Source organism: Meriones unguiculatus, chromosome 16 (genome assembly GCF_030254825.1).
Source record: "Meriones unguiculatus strain TT.TT164.6M chromosome 16, Bangor_MerUng_6.1, whole genome shotgun sequence".
NCBI lineage: Eukaryota > Metazoa > Chordata > Mammalia > Rodentia > Muridae > Meriones > Meriones unguiculatus.
Window position 1 is genome coordinate 55,828,016 of NC_083363.1, and position 18,444 is coordinate 55,846,459.

At 40.6% G+C, this 18,444-nt stretch overlaps 1 protein-coding gene across 4 annotated transcripts in view; it reads right to left on the reverse strand.

Annotated features, from left to right (window-relative positions):
- Prim2 (DNA primase subunit 2) overlaps positions 1–18,444 on the reverse strand; it is a 226,208-nt gene that overhangs the window by 57,354 nt on the left and 150,410 nt on the right. For all 4 annotated transcript variants that reach the window (XM_060369819.1, XM_060369820.1, XM_060369818.1 and 1 more), the window contains 2 exons: positions 9,744–9,816; positions 5,236–5,421 (listed from right to left, as the gene is read on the reverse strand). In XM_060369819.1, the coding sequence (XP_060225802.1) occupies positions 5,236–5,421; positions 9,744–9,816 (259 nt within the window). The remainder of the gene's footprint in view (positions 1–5,235; positions 5,422–9,743; positions 9,817–18,444) is intronic.

Sequence of the window (18,444 nt, forward strand, 5' to 3'; positions counted from 1 at the left end):
AGAGACACTCTGCTGTACATATTCATTTAGCATTTACTAGGAGCTGGCATGCAGCAGGCCTTGAAATGTATGGATGGACCGTTGACAGAGGACAGATCATTATGCCTAAATTGCCAGGGAAGCAGACAGAAGAAGAAATAGGAGCTGAAGACTTGCAGGGCCTACTTGTTGGATAAGCCAGTCAGCAATTTGAATTTTTTTTTAAGGGTGGTTCATAAAACAATTTTCCTCAATTTTTAGTGAACACCACCTTTAAGTACAAGGTTCTGAAAACACAAACTGCGTGTCCTGTCCCCACATTTTGATATGTATAGTCACAGCTCATGAGAAAAAAACATTTCCTCCCTTAGTAGTAAGTTGAACAACTCAAGTCTACCTATGTCATCACCTGCTGGGTTCTGGGACAAAGGAAATAGTGTAAAATGTTCCTTAACTCAACCACACCAGCATGTAATGGACCCTGTGGATGTCATGCAAAGAGCAGAAACTGCATCCATTTATATGCCCTATATTGTGTTTAATGCCCAGTGGAGCCAGTTGAGGCAGCTGAGACTAACAGCACTGAAAGCAATGTGGCAGGGAGGACACTGTGCTGTGCGTCTGTTATAATTACCCAGTTCAATTTCATTCTGGTGACTTGATTTAATAACCAAGTTCCAAGTAAAATTATTTTAGCGCTATGTTTTTTCATGCCTTAATAAAAGTTTGATAAATTTAATGCCTTGTAGTACATAAGTTGAGGCTTTTCCTCGGGTCGGCAGTGTAAAATACAAAAATTATAACTAAGAAAACTCCTCGAACATGCATTATGATCATTTAGGTACATTTATTTCCATAAAGCATGATACATTTATGTTTGAAACATAAGAAATTATTTAAGAAATATGACATTCAAAACTTCAAATACCTTTTGTAAAATCATTTATAAACCAAAGAATCATATTTGACAACATAGGTATAATTTTCAAGTGGCCTGCACTGACAGGAAGGCTTTGTTTAAATTCTTAATCCATCACACATATTAATACAACACAGTAAAACCTAAAAGTAAAACCTGCATTATAAATCTAATTCTCTGGGAGTGAGATATACCATAAAGCAATTTGCTCTGCTGAATATTAATTCACAAGAGAATATTCTCTTAGTAATGGTGTATCAAAGCTAAAATCTGATCCTCTAAACTATTAAGACATATGAAAAATGCAATCCAAGAGCAAGTAGAAAAGCAGAAATTCTTTAGTGACAAGAACCAAGACCACAAGAGCCCCAATACCAGATAACAATATACCCAGTCAGAGAAACAAATTAAAGAGAAAAAAGGGTGAACATCTTGCCTACTTTGTTCTTTTTACTCCTTGTTCATGTCCTTCAAATCCTGACTAATATTTTCTAAAATTATCTACTTTCACAACTTTCTTATTTCACCTTACCTAAAAAATACTGTGCACTTCATCAAATTGGTTTTGGGGGGACATCTGTTTTACTTATGGTTTCTATTGCTATGATGAAACACTGTGGCCAAAAGAAGTTGGGGAGAAAAGGGTTTATTCAGCTTAAACTTCTCACATCTTAGTCCATCACTGAAGGAAGTCAGAACAGAAACTCATGCAGAGGAGGAGCTGATGCAGAGGCCATGGAGGGGGCCACTTACTGGTTTGCTCAGCCTGCTTTCTTATAGAACCCAGGACCTCCGGCCCAGGGGGGGGGCAGCACCCCCCTGGGCTGGGCCCTCCCTGGTCAATCTCTAAGAAAATGCCCCACGGCTGGATCTTATGCAGGCATTTTATCAACTGGGATTCCCCTCCTTCAGATGACTTTAGCTCATGCCAAGTTGACATACAAAATGGCCACTACAACATCCATAAAATAATGCTTCTGTTAGAACACTCTCCACAGCGATCCAACAAAATCCCATGAGAGGAATAGCACTGTGAGCCAACACTTTCTCAACCTCTAGATTATTTTTACTGTACAAGCGACTTAGCAAAAGGCTCTTTTAGACTGAAAGAGTACCACGATTTAACATACCTTACTTTATTGTACTTCACATACGTAAGAAAAGAGAACAGAGAAAAACATGAGCATTTATCCACAAGTACAGACTGTGTAAAAACAGAATCTAAGTGCAACATAACCTCTTAGTAAGAAAAGAGAACAGAGAAAAACATGAGCATTTATCCACAAGTACAGATTGTGTAAAAACAGAATCTAAGTGCAACATAACCTCTTAGTCAAAACAGTACATTTGCTATAATCACTAAGCTAATGATAATATAAACTCTCATCTATTTACAGAGAAGATTAAAAATTGCCCACTAATTTCTTTTTACACTAAATTTGACACTTTTAAATTATGGGGAGAAATGTCATAAGAAAAAAAAATTGACTAAATGGTTTCCAAACAAACTTTACATTGATGCCACTGCTGCATGGGCCTCCTCAGAGATGAGACATGGGTGACCAAAGGAGGACAAAAGGCCACCTAGCCCTGAGCCCTGTCCCTGGTACCTCTAAAAACGATGTATGTGTTCCTTCTATCCCAAGCTGGTGCCTTTCCAACAGTGCAAGCACTGGAAGTCCTTCAGCTCTATGAGAGTCAGGTCCAGCCACAGTGCCAGATTTTAGCAGGGCAATGGTACCTAGAGCAGACTTCAGCATGTCTTAATATGTCAGCCACCAAAGGAGTGTAAACCTCAAAGTCATCTTCACAAGATGTCACTTTTAAAAACTATGTCCATGACCAGTGGCAAGTACCAGATTAACCCACTGTAACAAATCAATACAACACTAGCCCTTCCTTTGTTCAGTAAGCAGTATGGTCAGCATGCCTCAGCAGGTGTTGGTTCTACAAGCCTCACGCTCTCAGGCTGATCCTTCACACACACACACACACACACACACACACACACACACTTATTTTTCTTATCTGGGTGTGGTTAGTGAATTCCTGCAACCACAGCATTGGAGGTGTGAGGGACAAGTTCTCACTGGCCAGCCAGTCTAACTGGCCAGCTAGGTCCAGGTTCAGTGAAAAACCCTTTCCCGAAAAGTAATGCGGACTGTGACAGAGAAGGACAGCAACATCCTCCTCCAGCCTCCACATGAACATAAGCTGTGCACACACGCATGTCTCACAGACAAGTGAATGTCCCAAGCCTGAAACCATAGGAACAAACTACGTTACTTTCAAATCCTACAATATTAAGTGACAAATTCAAATCACCTCTCAAAAATTAGCTAATAACCTGTTCAACCATAGAGCAGCCTTACCAGGCCACCGGGAAGGCAATGCAGCCAGTCCTGATGAGACTCAATAGACTAGGATCAAAAGGAAGGAAAAGAAGACCTGCCCTGTCAGTGGACTTGGGGAGGGGCATGTGTGAAAAAGGGGGAGGAAGGAAGAGATCGGGAGGGGAGGAGGGAGGGAGCTACAGGGGGGGACTACAAAGTGAATAAAGTGTAATTAATAAAAAATGTTTAAAAATGTCAAGTTTGATGATGGGGTAGGAGTGACAACAGTGGTTAGCTACCTGAACTTAAGAGACTAATGACTCCTTAATGGGAAAAGGATAGCAGGTAACTTTTTTTTTGTAATTTTCACATTTTCCATAGTCAGAATACTTTTAAAATAAAATTAACTTATGTTTATAGAAATCCAAGAAATACTGTAAACCATTCAAAGAGAGCTTTCTTGAGCCATATATTTAAAACTTCATTGACAATTCTCAGGAAGGCAGGCTTTGAAATAAGTCTGTCAGACGACAGGACTTTTCCTAATATCACAAAGGTCTGGGGAGCGATGGAGACAGATCAGTGGTGACGTGCTCGCTACAAAGCACAGGGACCTGGGTCTGAGCTCCCGGCTCCCACGCAAAAGCTGGGCATGGCAGTATCTGTCTGTGAACACCGTGCTACAGGGATGGTCACAGAAGATCCCAGGCTCTCACTGCTCAGCCACGAGTCATGCTGAAGGGCAAGATACAGGTTCAGTGAAAGATCCTATTTCAAAGGGAATGTGGAAAGCAACAGAGCGAAACCTGACCTCATCTCGCCTGAACTCACTCTCCCACTCACATATACACACTCACACACAATCACATATATTCACACACACACACATGTACATGCACACACTCATACATACACTCTCTCACATACATTCACACATACACACACTCACATATACTCATATATACTTACTCACACACTCACATACACGCAAATACACACATGCACACATAGTCAGATTTTTAAAGAAAACATATAATGGGAGACATGTCATCCTAAAATTGCTGTGTTAAAGCCCTAATCCCAAATGTGACTGTATTCCAAGAAAATGCCTTTAAGAAGGGTAGGCGGTTTCATAAGATGCTACAGGAGCAGCTAAAGCATACAGTCCTTGAAGCATCAGCAGTGCCAGCAGCCGTGACACTCACACAGAGAAAAGACCCCATGAACAGACCCCAAGCGACAGGGCAGGTCTCAGGAGGGTCAAAATCTGCCAGCACCCTGACTTGAATTCCCAGACTCCAGAACCCCAGGAATTAAGGTTCTGTTGCTTAAGCTGCTGGGCTTAGAATTTTGTGACAGCAGCCCTGGAAAGCTAACGTGGGACTAGGCACAGTATTTGCTTATAAAAGCGTTCATTTCCTATTGTTTCCAGAGAAGCAAATCAAGACAGCAACAATGTAAACATTTTGCATGACAGTGCATGGCGTAAAAGAGACAAAAAGAAACAACAACAAACAACCCCACATTTCTAGACAAAATTTTACCATCTGATATTGATAGAAAAGAAAGAACTGAGGAATGGGCCTAAGAACAAGATGCTGAAGACTGATTAAAAGCAGTTGCTAGGGTTTTCCATGACGGCGATTGAAACATGCTCTGGCGACTGAGCACAGTGTGAGTGAAACCATTTTAACTGCTTTCACCTTGTGCACTCATGAGCTTGTCTAACCTTCACGTGATACGGTGTGTGCATGCACACACATTCTCATACAAACACACTCAGGAAGCATGTTCAGTCTGCTGGTAACATGCCTAAGAAGACACCTTCCCTGAGCTTTTGTTTGGTGCTTGCTGGATTAAGGCGTGGATTTCTTCTGACCTAAACTGAACAGATGCATCTTTTATACTTTTCCACTGTGTTTTGGCTCATTATTTTAAAAACAGATCTTGTAGTTGCAGACTAACAAAACTGTCCTTGCCATTGCTCTGCCTCTTCAGGGTTACCTTGTCTGGGTCCATCTTTCCTCTGATAAACTCTTGCTTCCAGAACTGCAACGCCTGTTCCAGAGTTAGGCCAATGCCCTTCAGGAACAGGCCATACTGCATCCGGCCTCCATGACGAAGATGGTGATTTTCCCTCAAAGCCTTGTGCAGCTGACGCATGCAGGGTGGGAAAGACTTGACAGAAAGCTGCAAAAAGAAAAAAAAAAAGTTTTGGTAATGGTGAAGATACACTAGGCCCCCTAACTAAACCTGCTGTAATTATAGATTTGGTTTAATCTAAATAAAGGACATAAGTCATAGAATGCATTTCGGTATTACTGTGATTATAACAAGATTTGTGTCTTATTTTATACTGATTAAAAATCAAGCTGGTAACACTTTGAACAAACTAAGTCAAATAATGTCTGTTTCCCTTGCTTTTTAAATTCTTTCTTTAGATAACTAGTGATTCACAAATTAGTTGCAAAAAATGATACAAAGAGATGGCATGTCCCTAATTTTCCTCAGATATAAAATCTTGCAAGTCAGGAAAAGACAACATGGATACGTCCCACTACGTTTCCTCAGATTTCTGCAGTCATATACCCATCTGCATGTGCACTCTGGTGAATGCGTGTGCAGAGACCAGAGGTCAGCACTGGGTGTCTTCCTCTATTGCTGTCACTGAATGGAGCTCACTGTTTGAGCCAGGCCAGCCAGACAGCACAAACCTCTGGGATCCATGTGTCTCCACACACCTGCGCTGGGACTGCAGGCCCACACCAGCACATACAGCTTTTGCCATAGATGTCGGGGTCCAAGCATAGGTCCCCATACACAGCGCTGACATCACCAGCTGGGCCATCTCCCAGTCCTCCTCCTCCTCCTTCCTCTTCCTGTCTAATTTCTGCCTTCTGCACCCAGCTCTAGCCCCACCTCCCTCGTGTCTTAACACTTGGAAACAGCTGATCTGTTCATTTCTGTAACTTTGTCATTTCAAGAAAACTGAGTAAACAAAAGCACACAGTATGCTATGTTTGAAGACTGGCCTCTTGGTAATTTCTCATTCTTGGTTTGAGGTTCACCTGTGACAACTGAGGGAAGGTCAATGACCAGGCTCAGTCTATGGCTTGATGTGCTGCGGTTTGCTTAACCATTTGCATTAGGTATTTTCTATCTTTTTCTTACAAACAAAACTGTTCTGCATATTCTTAGAGTGTTTACATGGACATAATATTCTATTTTTCTAGGAGAAAGGTCTAAAAATACAATTCCACAATAGCAAACTGATTCATAACATAAATCAGATATAAACTAGAACACAAAATTAAGAGAAACAGCTTCAAAGAGAAAATTCAAGTAACTACACTTAACCAATGTTTAAAAAATTCAGGTCTTTGTTTTAATGTCAAAAATGAACTATCACTAATTCAATGTTTTTGCTTACAGTTCCAACCTCATCCCTCTAACTTCCTCAAACATATCCTCCCTCCCAGGACTTGAGCTCTCACTGGGGCCCGGCAACTCACCTGGAAGAAGGACCAGAACTTTCTTGTTTGACTTTGCTGCTCCCTCTAGTGAGCATCTAATGTTTCTTTGGCAAGAACAACTAAATTTTGTCCTCAAAACTAACCCACACAGACCTGAATCTTCCTGTGCAGGAATGAACTGAAAGCCTTTGGCTCATTTTTACATGATTATTTAATTCTTTTTTTAATAAAAACAAATCAGTGAAAATTTAACATCCTTAGGATAAGCGATAAGCTTACATCATCCCCTCATGCTGTCCACCTTTTCAGTTACATTTAATAGAGCAAGTATTTACCTAGTATTTCTGATCTTGGAAGGGATCCGTTAAGGAACCATAGACTGGTACAGCACTGTTACCCCGACCAAATCTACCTAATAATGTAAGCAATGAGGACTACCACAAGGGCTCAGGTGAAATGCCAAGGGATCCTAGCCTGCACTGGCAGCTCATCTGTCATGGTACCAGCAAGAACTTTTTGTTCCCACCGGTTAAGTCATGCTTGCACATTCCCATTCTGCTGACATTGTCTGGGGTACCCTTCACACTCTCATGCCATCTAGCTGAGAAAGCAGTTCATCAAGATACAACTCACTGCCCGCTTCCTTTGTTAAAATGCCCCGATTCCTTTATTCTCAACCACCAAAAACTTCTTGAACGTTTGCTATGTGTGCAGCCCTTACAACTACCAGTGCAGGAAGAGGTCACAAATTCCCTCCTGGAGCAGTATATACTCTAACACAGAGACAATGGGCACGAACATAAAAAGGTAGTAAGTGTGTTAAAGCTCTGTGAATAAAACAGCAGTGGGATCCAGCGTGATTACAAGTGAGTTTTATAAAGCGAAATGTCTCTAAGGAAATCACATTTCAACTAAGACATACATCTTAAGTCTGACTCCAGTTAAGTGGGGATCCAAGAATACTATTCATGTTAAGAAAATTCAAAACTCTAAGACGGAATGAATATGGTTTGCTAGAACATAGTGAGTAAGCTACAATAATGTGGAAGACAGGCTGCAAACACCAAGGGTTTTGACGATTTGGTGAGGAATTGGTGTTGCTACACTGTGCAGAAGCTACAAGCTGCAGAAGAGGAAGTAGGAAGAATGCTTAAGAGAACCTAATGGGGGCCCAAATAATGAAAATGAGAACAGTAGAGCATAGAGCATAGCGTTCACCATAACAGAAGGCAAATGGAAATGGAGCTGACAGAGAAACTGTAAGGACAGGATACGGGCTGCTACAGAAGGCAACAACAGATGCAGTGTTGTGCAAATGAAAATCATCGAAGAGTATGGGGTGGGGTCAACATCGACCAGACATCCATTCCAAGTCCTGATCTCAGGACTTCAGAGGAGCTAGAGTCCTGACAAGGAGGCTCAGACAAGGCCTGTGAACTAAGGAGGACACTCCATTCCTACAGAGGATCAAGGGAAAGTGCAGTCTCCAATTGAAGAGGGCCACGGGGACAGTAGCGCCACTGACAGATACAGATGTCAGTCGTAAGAGCACTCTAGCAGGAGCAGTCCGTGCAAACATCAAGGGAACTCTTACAGCATGGTGTTATGAGGATGCAGCAACAAAGTCAGGGAACTTCCAGGTCAAGTCGCATGGCACAGGACTAAGCTCGTTTGCTTTGCTGCCTGTTTCTCCCAGGTGAGGATAGCTAAGAGATACATAGCCTGTTCTACGTAGGTCTGCCCACAGCGAGAGGCTGGTGCACAACTGGTGGTCAATGTGCATTCAGGGCATGAACCAGGGCGATGATTCTTGCCACTCCCACACTTCACACTGGCTGGTGAGTGGAAAACACTTAGCGAGAGGCAGGAAGGGAACTAACGTCAACTATTCATGTAATATAAAGTGAACACATGGAGAAACAGAAAGCAAGGAACGGACTATTAAGGTGAAGTAATTATTTAGACAGAACTAAAAGATTAGACAGTCTTAGGAGCAAATCTGAAATCAGCTGCAGTGCAGACCATCCTGGTGTTATTTCTAGGCGTACTGAGTACTAGACAGCGATTCTCCTGTTCATTCTGATTCATCTTCAGTAACTTTAACATAATTCTTGTATTCCAACACTAAAATCCAGTTATATTTTTAATTTATTGCAAGTAAATAAAGATTACTTATAGCAGGTGTGTTTTTTTTTTTCTTTCTAGAGTGCGTGAATGTACTATAGTGCATTAAAGAGACTAGAAGCTGAAGCAAAACAAAGTGCTTTTGTAATACCTGTATAGTAAAACAAGGCAGACAGGAGCCATGTGTGGATGTAGGCATCCCAAAGATGGGGTGCCTCTGCTAGTGCTACCAGCAAGTGCTCCTGGGGGCCTGTACCCACACTTGCATATTGAATTTTAACCCAGTACCCCTGCGTCCACTATATTTGGAAACAAACAGACCCTTAAAAAGAAGCAATTACAATACTCCGTAGACAATAATTAAAGTGAGAAAAGTGTGAAAAAAAGAAGCAATTAAGTTTCACAGGGTCATTATATTATATTAAATGTGACTAGTGTCCTCACAAGCAGAGAAGGGAAACCATGTGATGAGACAGGAAAGCAGCATCTATAAAGCAAGGAGAAAGGCTCCAGGTAGCCTCCAGCTTAGGCTTTGAGCCTCTGGCTCTGAGGGAATAGCTTTCTGGTCATTAACTCATCGATCTGTGGCACCCTGTTATAATAGTTCTAGATAACTAACACATGTCATTTTTCCTTTTCTAAATATGTATAGTATTTAAATGTAAACACATAAGCAACACTCAGCAACCATTATTTTTTAAAAATTTCATTTTCCAATAATTAAATTTAAAAAAAATTTGCAAACAATTTCTTCCTAAATTTGGTTTTCTTACAATTAAAAGAACTATATACATAAGATATGAGATTTTTTCTTCAAATGACTGGCAAGCAGTAAGGTACCCCACCCCCACCCCCAGCTTCCCACCCTTGGATCTCTAGTTTTAGCAAATCTGTTTTAACAGGGCTGGTGCTTACCGAATCAATCTGATCTAAGGAAATCTTCCCAGGGTTCTTCTGAGAACTATAATCTTGGCCAGTGTACGAATGACTGAAAAACAAAGACAGAACAAAATACTAAAATGGGATTTGAAAATACTTTTATCTCTTCAAAGAGAATTTTTATTCTAAGATCAAAGTTGTAATGAGAAAACATTTTACACATGAACCTTAGCAGAAAGCCAAGTACCAAACTGTATTTAGTGAGACATATACAATGAGTTACTTATAATTAAGTAATACATAACATGGTAGCAGCCTGGATTTCCTGCTTTTTACCCAGACCACCACCTTCACTTCTTACAAGCATCATCCATACTGTAAAAGCTTAAACCCCGACTACTTAAGCCTTATGAAAGCACCGCAACAGAGCAAAAGCAAAAGGGCAGCTTCAGTCAGAATGCTCCCCTTGACCACAGATCCTAGTTAGCCTACTGGCATCCCACGCTCCTTCTCTGTCAAATGGAGATGATGATGCCTACCTTCAGTGCCTATGAGAGGATCCAAACTGAAACCCAAATTAGAATCATTTTTGTTAAAGGCCTGACATACAGCAGTAGTCCTGTGCATTAAAATATTTAAGTGCATAGTGTGCAAGGAATCTCCATTCCTAATTAATCTTCATCCCCTAATTAAACTCTCGCATCCATTCTGAGAGAACATTAGTTTACATTTAGGAAATGAGGAAAATAAAATGTGTTAGGATCAAAATACCAAGTCTGCTGTGTAGTCAAATGCAAACTTGTCCCTTCCTTCCATTTCTTTTCGATGCTGTCATCCTCTCCCCATAATAAATGTCTCTGTGGTGTTACAGTTGACATGCACTATATAAAACCATTCATCTTTATAATTTTCATATCCTTGACAAGATCTACTACTTATGTCCAACAAAATAAACAAAGATCCCATTGCATTCAGTGTGACACAACAAAAAACAGCTGCGATATTATATAGGAAAATGTATCCAGTCAACCCATGGTTCACACAGACACAACTAAAGAAAATTCTGGAGAGAAGAGGCAAGTTAATCATAAAGAAATACAGAGTCTATTTCGAATCTACTAGGTACAGACTTCTTGCTGAACCACTCGACTGCTCCTGCAGGAGCTGCTGTTTCCACGATTGGTTCATTTCATTGACTGACAACAGATAAGATTATAGAACGAGCCCACAGTCATGTGTTGGGATGCCACAATTGCCCTCTGCGACTGTCCAGACCTAAGCGCAAACGTCTCCTTCCCACAGTCTCCTTTTCTGTCAAGTGATGTGTCATTTGTTCTGGCATGTTCCATCAATGACGGTAATGTGATGCATAGAAAGATCATGCTACGGGAAACCCACAGATCTTACTTTAACGGTTTACAAGGGTTTGGCAGGTTTATGTATGTAGAGTGTATGAGCATGTGGGTACACACATGTGAGCTGGCTCCCGGGTGTATGATGTCGGGCATTGTCTGCCGTTCTCCACTTTATTCACTGAGGCAGGCTCTCTCACTAAAGCTAGACTTCCCTTACTCAGCTAGGTAGCTGGCTTACCCTGGGCAGCCCTTTTCTCCACTTTCCACGTGCTGGGACTGCAGGCAGCCACGGCGTCCAGCAGGCTGGGATTTTTATGCGGATGATTAGGAGCTGAACTCCAGTCATCGGGCTGTGCATCAGGTACCTTATCTACAGAGCCGTCTCCCCAGCTCCTGTTTTACTCCCTTATGCAGGCATAAAAGACCATCATTTCTGCAAAATCGCAATAAAGACCTACTGCACTCCCCAATCTCACAGTGGTGCAAAGAAGTACCACAGGGCAGCGGAGGGCTGCAAGTCTGAAGATACTCAGGTTTTAAGCCACTAGTTACACAACTAGAAAAGTCCTCAATTTCCCTGATTTGCCATCATTCTCATTTGTAAAATAGAACTATCGATGTCAGACCTGACTAGAAATGCTGAGAAAGCAAATGAAATGGCCTACTCAAAGTGCCAATATTAAAATCAGAAGAGTATTGTCTAGTAATCATGGCAGTTATGATCCTTACCAGAAACCAGAGAGGAGGCAAACGGTGACACAGTCACTGTGTGCCCGAGGAGACATCATCAGGCTCTGTACTAGGCTGCGCCTGTCACCCCTGTAAACCTCAGGGTCCAAATGCATACATAAAAACGGTCATCTAAAGAACTGCGATCATCTAAAGAACTGTTCAACTATTAACAAATACACAGTATGATATGATAAATGGTAAAATGATATATGGACATGTGTTATTGGTGGTTATTGATAAAAACACAGTCAAATAATTACTAGACCACAGGTACTTGTCTTGGCCAGATAAATACAGCATAATGAGCTAAAGGAAACACAGTCGGAGCATAACAGCACACACCTGCAGACTAGCATGGTAAGGGGATTTGGAATTGGTGGCCATTCTGAACTACACAGCAAGGATAAAGCCAGCACAGGAGAAGAAAAAAACAAAACAAAACAAAAATTAGTGTGTGTGCCGAAATTGACAACCATTTGTATAAAATGTATGATTCTAAAAATTATAATTCTAAAAATTATAATATACATATAGGCTAATTTCCAAGGAAATGGGTTAATGAGTAATTCTCTGCAAGAAAATTACTACGTAATACTACAGAGAGAATCCATACAACATACACATCGGGCTCCCAAAACAGAATGAAAGCCACCAGCCATGTGTGGCCACATACAGAATCCACTGGAAGAAATGAGAAAAATAGAAGCAGAAATGTGATTTTTCTTCTCATCTGAGGTAAGATGGGATATTTATATCTTGAGTAATATGGACCCCAGACAGTCAATACTATTTATATGGTTTATGACACATAGAATTGACACAGAAAGTACCAGAAAAATGATGAGAACGCCGTGGAGCTCATGCTCTGTAGGCAATAAAAAACCATGAACACATCTGAGCACTGAACTAACATAAAACAGTGAAAAAAAAAAATGACCAGAAAGGAGAGGAACTGAACAATAAGAACCTATCTGGAAGGATATTTTAGGCACTATTACATCAACGCCAAGGAAGGTGAGAACTTTTACCTCAACAGATGAATTTAGATTTTTCTGGAAAAGAATGGATATAAGCTAAGAGAGAAGACAGAAGAAATCAAGAATCACGGGGAAGTTACAGCTCAGTTACTTGAGTGTTTTCAAGACACAAATTCACCTTCAAAAGAGGAAAACCTTTTTTAATGAAGTAAAACAACTTCAAGAATAAACTTTTAAAAAATTAATGTAAGTTTAAAATCATAAAAAAGCTCTGCTCTAATTTGAACATTAAAAATGTCACCCACGGCTAAAGCCAGTGAGATGGCTCAGTGAGTATTGGCAAATGCTTTCAAACCAACGGCCTGAGTCCAACTTGTGAAATCATATGGTGAAAAAAAGAACAAACTCCTGAAAGTTGTCCTCTGCCTTCCACACAGAGACAAACAGAAAACTGTTCGTGCCCAGTCTCCAACTGTGCTGCTCTTTCGAGAACTATGGAACCTTTAAGCAGGGCGAGCCTGACTGGAGTTCATACTTCACTAAGGGTGGACCTGTGACGGCAATACCCACCTCCCCACCTCTGTGTCCTGCTCAGGATCTCTGTGTCTTGGTCCACCAGGATGTTAGGAACCTTTCCCTCAAGCCCTTGCACCACAGACCCTGCCTTGTATGGGGTCTGTACACACTGACACACTAAAACCATGGGCCAAATATCAAAGTTCTCCTCTGAAATTGTTTCTATCAGGTATTTTTGGTCCCAAGAGAGAAAAGTACCTAACTTTGTCGCTTAGGTCACCAGAGTATTCCCAGGAATGAATTCCCTGTTTTCTGACTGTGAACCACTGGCAGCAACCCAGAGGTCAAGACACAGACAAAGGCAAGTAAGTAATGCATCATGGAAGAATAAAGTCCTTAACAATTCACACTAGCCCCTCAAACAGCAGCTTTGGCTTTTGCCTGGATGCCAACGGGATGCTTCTGAAGATGACTGTTGCACGCAACCAAGACACGTGAGGTGCCTCTTCTACATCCAGAGTGCTACCAGCCCTTTTCACGAGACAGACACTACACTGGGGCAACGTTTGGTGTGTATTCTTATTTCATGAGTTTGAAAAATGCACCCATTTTATAAATGTCATAGTGATTACATTTTTCCTTAAATTAACATATGTTATAAAGAGAGACATAAGCATATTTGAATAGTAATTTTACACATGTGTATACATAAAAGTATTTGATAATAAACAAATTTGAATCTGACCTACAGTTTAGTAAAACAAAATCAAATTTAAGCATATGTTTAATTCATATTTGAAAAAGACTAAAATAAAGGAATAGGAAAATCATGATGTCTATAAGTCATAGGAAAAGCCATGTAACTTAAATGATACAAAAATATACAGTTGATACAAAAATACATACAAAAATAGTCGCTGAATCACCGAGATGATGTTCCTGTCATCAATCTAAGGCAAGCATGTGTCACATGCACTTTCCAGCTGTGTGCAGTTGCTTTCCTGGCTTGGGAGACTTATCAGGTCAGACTCATGTGTCTTAATGAACATTTATTTTCTGTTTGAGCAAGTTATATACACATGTATGAATTATATTAAAGAAGAATAGTAACAGCAATTTTCCCTTTTTAGTTTTGAGATTATAACATAATTACATCATTTCCCTCTTTCCTTTCCTCTCTTCAAATCCTCTAATATTTCCTCTGAATTTTCTTTCAAATTCATGTTTTTTTTCACTAGTTGTTGCATAATAGTAAATATTTTAGAAATGATTTAATAGGAGGCAGACATGCAGATCTAACAGAAAATATTCATTCTTAGGATGATTCATGGTCACCATTGTTCAGTTTTCAACAAGGTAGAATAAATGAGCATAAAAGCAGTTTCATTCCTAACCTTTTATATCACACACTGTCATTTCCTCCATCTTCCAAAAGCAAATTAAAAAACATTTACATGGTTCATAAAATTCATACTCTGTCCATGATCACTATCTTGCCAAATATAAAGAGAAATGTTTGATTAACTAATCAGGGAACCTTGGAAATGGATCTCTTTTATTTCTTATCTAAGTCACCAATTTGCCATAAATATAAAAGGAAAAAGACAAACTGTACACCAATTGGTTCATTCATAAACACTGGTGGCAAGGGTTAGGAATTCCAATGTTACTTGTGCTTTCTATGCACAAATTGCCTTTTACTTGCTGGAGCAGCCTGCAAAGGGCAACAACAGTAAACAACAGTAAAGCTTCCTAGGGTTACAGAAAATCAGCAAAAACAGGAAGGCTCTGGCTCCATGATTATTCACTTGCATTAGACTATGTTCTGAAGATACTGGTTGTAAAAGAACAGTGTCCTTTTGCTAAAATGTAACTTGGCTGTGTGCCAGCAAAATAAATCTGATTGTGGCCTTAACAAAACAGACCAGTGAGTAAAATGGACAACAGACTCCTTTTTAAAAATGCTAGCAGACGCTCAGACTCCAACAGGTTCCTCCCCACTTCTCAATGATTGTCTTCACATAGCAAATCCAAATTAATAAATTATGAGAGAAAACAAAGAACAAGAAACCATGCTCAGCCCAAGGACAGATGCCACAGGCATTCATGGTGGCCCTTCCAACTCAGTCAGCCTAACTAGATGATCCTCACAGATAGTCCCAGAGGTTAGCCTAGTCTAGACAAGCCCTCACAAGGAGGCCCAGAGGCTTGTCTCCTGTCAAGCTGACAATCAAGATGAACTATCACACCCAACCCCACATTTATATAACCAAGTTTACAGGGTGTTAACTCAGTTAAGGCAATGCAATGGTGAGGCACACGTGTGTAACAAATGATGGAGGCAAGACACATAATCACATTCACACTGAGGTTTTTCCAAAACACTCATACCAATAGCGAATTTACAGAAAAATACAGATATCTAAATAAATAAGCCCTGAGTATCTGAGATGATAAATCTAGAAAACACACCTGCACGCATCCACCCGTAAATCCCAAATGATGGGCAGACCTTCTGAACTTTGTAGAAGCAGCAGAAACCTACGTCACAGCAGAAAGCACATGAATAGCAACTGGAGATTTAGACCTCAGTGGGGACATTTATTAGGGTGTGGAAACGAAGATCCAGCAAAAACAAAGAGAAATTATACAAAGGTGGATCTGCGGGTTCCCCAGCAAGGATCGCTGGTTTAAGAGTGTGAGGGGGGAACAGCAGAGGGAGGGCAGTCCTGGCATGCTGTGGCACTGATGACAAGGACATGAACCTCACCCTCATCACTACAAACATGAGGTGAACGTCAGCTTTCAAGGGTGACTATGCCTCTGTGCATCTTCTTTCAGGATTGTGGGCGGGAGGGGAAACGCTGCTGGGGTCTTGGCTACAGTTCTTCCTTCTGTGTGTGACACCCAGACCAGGTTGTACAGGGCAGTCCTGGAGCTCAGAGGGCAGGGAAGTAAGCCGGCCCCTCAGAATCTCATAGCCATGGGTTTCATCGACCTCTGTGATGGACAGGGACTATAAAGCGGACCCAGAGAGTGTCATGAAGGCTGCCAGGAGGATCAGATTTCTAAACATCATCACTGTACTTTTCATCTAAATTGTAATCACTCACATAGGCCTAAATGAATTGGACCTAAACATACTTTGGTTGTTTTCTTTTTTCAATTATTTCTTTGTTTGTTTTTGTTTTGTAAAGTCCTGGCTGACCTGGCCCTCACAAGGCAGACCATGCTGTCTTTGAAAACACAGAGATCCTCCTTTTCTGCCTTCAGAAAGGTGCAGTTCACCACTCCCAAGCATTTTTTTGTCTTGTTTTTCTATTCTTACCATTTACTTATCTCTTCCAGCAAATACTAGAGGGGAATTTTCTCTACTTTTTTAAACCATCATAAGAAACATTTAACCTTGAGGTAGAAGCACTTAGCTGTCTTTGGAGTCTAATATCTGAAAGCTTTTTTTTGAATCTGTAAGCAACATTTACTCTTTTGGGACATTTCCAAAAGGTAAAATTTCAGCTTTGAATTTGGGAGATTTAAATGGAATTCAACTTCATTCAATCAGTTTTATTTACCTTGGACTTATAAAAAGTAGAAATTCTCTGTCCACATAAACTAGGAGCCAGCAGACAAATGTGACTGCTGAGCACTTAAATTTGCCTTCTTCTTAGTTAAAATGTTAATAATGAGTATAATGTATTTATAATGAGTTAAGACACTTACAATGATATAATGTAAAATACTTCATTGATACCTTGTCATGTCACTTACACATACTGTGGTTATGAAGTAAAGAGGTGGTATTTAAATTACCGTTGTGTGTGTAATTTACAGAATTGTGTGCTTTCTGTTGTGTTTTTACTAAGGGCACTGCTGTACATACGTACAATGACAAGAGACAGCAAGTGGCCCTTTGGAAGGCTAGGTGACATGCTTACAGAACAGCCACTAGCCTGCCCTCACTTCTACAAAATAAAATTCCTCATGGTCTTGGGCAGAACATAAGCTACAGCCAGGCCCAGTAAGCAGAGTCCTTCAGTCCACTACAGAGGAGTTTGTTTAAAAACATTCTCCTTGGGAACTGGGTATCAGACATACTGACATAGTTTGCCCTTAAGCAATCTTGGATTGGACTGGCTAGATGTACACTAAACTGAGGTTCATTCTGGAGAAAACTGAGCTTTAACACATTGCTGTCTGTGAATCTGTAACTGCCTGGTCCACCCCAATATGCAGCTGTCACTGCCCATTCTTCAGTCATTTAGAAGAAGCCACGGAAGGCAAATGTGAGCTGAACTACAGTAAAAGTATCCCCACCCCCACCCCCCACCCTCCACCCCTCACCCCCTACCCCCGGAAAGAGCAGCCCTGCTAGGCCACAGAGGAGAACTTTGCAGCCAGTCCTGAAGACACCTGATAAACCAGTATCAGATGGAAGGGAAGGAGGTTCTCCCTTATCAGTGGACTTGGAAAGGGGCAGGGAGAAGATGAGGGTGGGAGGGTGGGATTGGGAAGGAAAGAGGAAGTGGGATACAGCAGGGATACAAATTTAACAAACTGTAACTAACATTAAAAAAACAAAAATTAAAAAAAAATTATTCATTAAAAAAAATATTTCTCTCCCATCCTCCAGGAATGTCTTCCCTTAATAGATGGATGCTGAGGTCCACAAGACAATAACATGTAAACATACTGCCTGTACCACAAAATCTTTGTGCCCCTCTCCCTCAGGCAGGCCTGAGTTTATCATATTTTCACATTGATATAAAGCATGAAAGCAGCGAAGAAAGCACAAGTAATTGAAACTGATTGGTGCATCAGGAATCATATTTATTTGGACCATTAAAAAGTAAGTTAAAGCACCTTCCAAAATCAATTGTAATCTCTTAGCTCATTTTATAAAGCATCCCAAGTTCCAGTCTAATGTTTTCAAATAAAGCTGCATGTATCATGGCACAGATGGAAAACAATTTCAGAAGGAGACAAGGGTCTCTGAACATCACACGTATATCCATTTTGCAATCACAGTTTTACCCACTTTAGACATTTAAAAAAAAAAAAACACTCTGCCCACATAAGCTAGGCTGTTCAGAGATTTAAAAAATCCCCCTGCAGCGTGGATTTGTTGGGTAGGTAGGAAATCATGGAAGCCAAAGTCAC